Below are 2500 nucleotides of genomic sequence, written 5' to 3'. Positions count from 1 at the left end.
CGCGGTTAACCAGCCGCTCCATGAGCTCAGGCTGCTCCTCCGTCTTCCGCTTGATCTCGCTCAGCCTCGGTGGACGGTGCTTCTTACGGAGCCCCCCTCCTCCTCCTCCTCCTCCACCACCGGCAGCCGAACGGCAGGTGGGCAGTAAGTACGACCCCGCGTCCAGCCCGGCCCCTGCGGTCATCATGCCGCCCAGAGCCCCCGAGCCTTTAAGCGCGCAGAACCACGGCTGCTTGCCGCTCGAGTTCTCCAGGCAGATGGCGGCCAGCTCCGTAGCCATGGAGACCACTGTGGCAGCCAGATCCTCGGCGAAGCAGGTGACGGGCGTGCGCGTGTCGCCCAGCGAGTGCTGCGGGCTCAGGGCGTAGGGCTTGACCTCGTAACCCCTGGCCCTGAGACGCGGGTCGTGACGCGGCGAGCTGTCCAGCGACGGCAGCTTGGCCTCCATGCTGCGCTCTCTTTCTCGCTTCCCCTGGCCTCTGTCTACCCCTCCACCACCGCTCTCCTGCTCCATGGAAAACGCTGAGGTCAGGGCATGCTCGCCGTCTCCGCTGGGTTTGCGGACGCGCTGAGGTGACCCGTTGTGTGACCCGGGAGCTCCTACCGTCCCCAAGACTCCCCCTCCTCTTCCTCCTCCCCTCTCTAGGGCCTGCAAGAGCCTTCCTCCTTCCCCTTCTCTGCGGACCCAGCTGCCATCGTGGTTGCGGTCTCGGTGGCTCTTCTTGGCTGCGTGGCGCGACACACGTCCGAGACGCCGGGCGGTCAGCCGGAGCACAGCGAACAGGACGCCTTCGGTGGTGTCGCGCAGCTGCCCCTCCCAGTCGCCGGCGCCGCCCGCGTCCTTCTGCCGGCCATCGAGCTCACGCCGCTTGGCCGCCTTCTCCAGCGCGTGCGCCAGCACACTCTCCGCCACGTCTCTCACAAACTCATCCTCCTCTTCCGTCCTCCTCCTCCTCCTCCTCCTCCTCCTCTACCTCCTCCTCAGCATACTCCTCCTCTTCGACCTCCTCTCGGCCCCCCTCCTCCTCGTCCGGTCCTTCGTCCCTGACCCTGCGCTCGGTGCCGGTCACCCCGGCCAGCAGGCGGCGCTGTGTGCTCTCCAGTAGCTGTGCCACGCTGCGAGGCTGCCATTGCCGCAGCTGCTGCCGTTGGGGCCGGGGTCGTGCCAGCAGGCTGGTGGCCTCGCTTAGCAGTGCCCGTGCCAGACTGGCACGCGACGCCTCCACGCTGGTGCCCTCGGCCAGGCTGGCGTGGAGCGGCACGGCCGCGCTGGCCTGCGCCGCCGAGAGCAGCCCGAGAGACGGCGAGTAGCGCCCGCCACCATCGTCCGGCTCCACGGGGTCAAAGGGCAGATCCACGGCGGCCACGGCTCCAGCCACTTGCGCCATCCCGCACATGGCCGAGGTGAGGGAGAACTCACCCTCCTCCGTGTCACACCCTTCCTCTTCATCCTCCTCCTCTTCCTCTTCCTCCACCGGTCCGTCATCCTCATCGGCGTCCATCGCTGTGCGTGCGGCAGGGTCCATGGCCAGATGCTGTGCCACCTGCGGAGTGGAGATGGTGCCAATCACACTGGCGGCACACGCCAGCGCCACCTCCAGGGGTTTGGAGGCTGCATGCTGCTGCTGCTGCTGCTGCTGCTGCTGGGCCTCCTGATTGAGCTTCTGGTGCTGATGCTTGGAGTGCGGTGGATGAGGATGATGATGGTGCCGTTGCTGATGTGGCTTGCGCTGTGTGGCTGGTCGGTGTCGCTCGCCGGCGGCATGTGGTGCGGCTATGTCTGGCCCATGATCGGGCCAGTCACCGGTGGCGTCCTCGGCGCAGTCGGGGCTCTGGACAATGACGATTTTGGGGAGCTGGAAGGAGGACGAGGAAGAGGAGGATGAAGGCAGGCTGAGGGCTGCGGCGGGGGAGAAGGGCGCCTCGTCCTGTGAGAGACGGATGAAGGCGTCCTGCAGCACCGTCTCGGCCAGATTGGTGGCGTAGCGGCCGGCCGACTCGCGAGGATTCTGGGAGACGGAGGCGGGCGAGGACCGCAGGGTGGATTCGGAGTCCTCGCTGTCGTTCTGGTCAAGGGAGGGGGTCCCGGCTACACCCCTGCGCTGACGCGGTGGAAGGCGACTCCTTCTCAGCAGCTCCGCCGCCACCTCTCCCACATCCACTCCATCTGCTTCTGCAGAAAGAGAGAGGGAAGAGAGAGAGTGAGAGAGAAAGAATGAGGGAGGAAGAGAAAGAGAGGGAGAAAATGAGAAATTGTATTACGTTTTCAGCAGGTTAAGCAAAATCACTCAAGGGAACGAGGGAAGAAAACATTAAAGGAAAAGAGGGAAGAAAACATTAAAGGAAAAGAGGGAAGAAAACATTAAAGGAAGAGGGAGAACAGAGTGGTGTATAAAATAAAACGGAATTGGAAAGGAAAGAAGGAGCGATCGGGAAGAGAGGCCTGGAGGGGTGAACAGAGAGATTGATGTAGGGATGAGAGAAAGGGTGACGGAACAAG

General features: G+C 64.2%; 1 protein-coding gene across 1 annotated transcript in view; it reads right to left on the bottom strand.

Moving 5' to 3' along the window:
* Positions 1-2500, bottom strand: part of LOC125308635 (SPHK1 interactor, AKAP domain containing) — a 138574-nt gene that overhangs the window by 13523 nt on the left and 122551 nt on the right. Inside the window, 3 exon segments of the mRNA XM_048265198.1 lie at positions 1-966; positions 968-2182; positions 2315-2443. The exon segment at positions 1-966 is cut by the window's left edge and continues 1606 nt beyond it. Of these exon segments, the coding sequence (XP_048121155.1) occupies positions 1-966; positions 968-2182; positions 2315-2443 (2310 nt within the window).

The sequence above is a fragment of the Alosa alosa genome, chromosome 15 (genome assembly GCF_017589495.1).
Source record: "Alosa alosa isolate M-15738 ecotype Scorff River chromosome 15, AALO_Geno_1.1, whole genome shotgun sequence".
NCBI lineage: Eukaryota > Metazoa > Chordata > Actinopteri > Clupeiformes > Clupeidae > Alosa > Alosa alosa.
The sequence above is the reverse complement of the archived record's forward strand: the minus strand, read 5'-3'. Positions and strand labels throughout refer to the sequence as shown.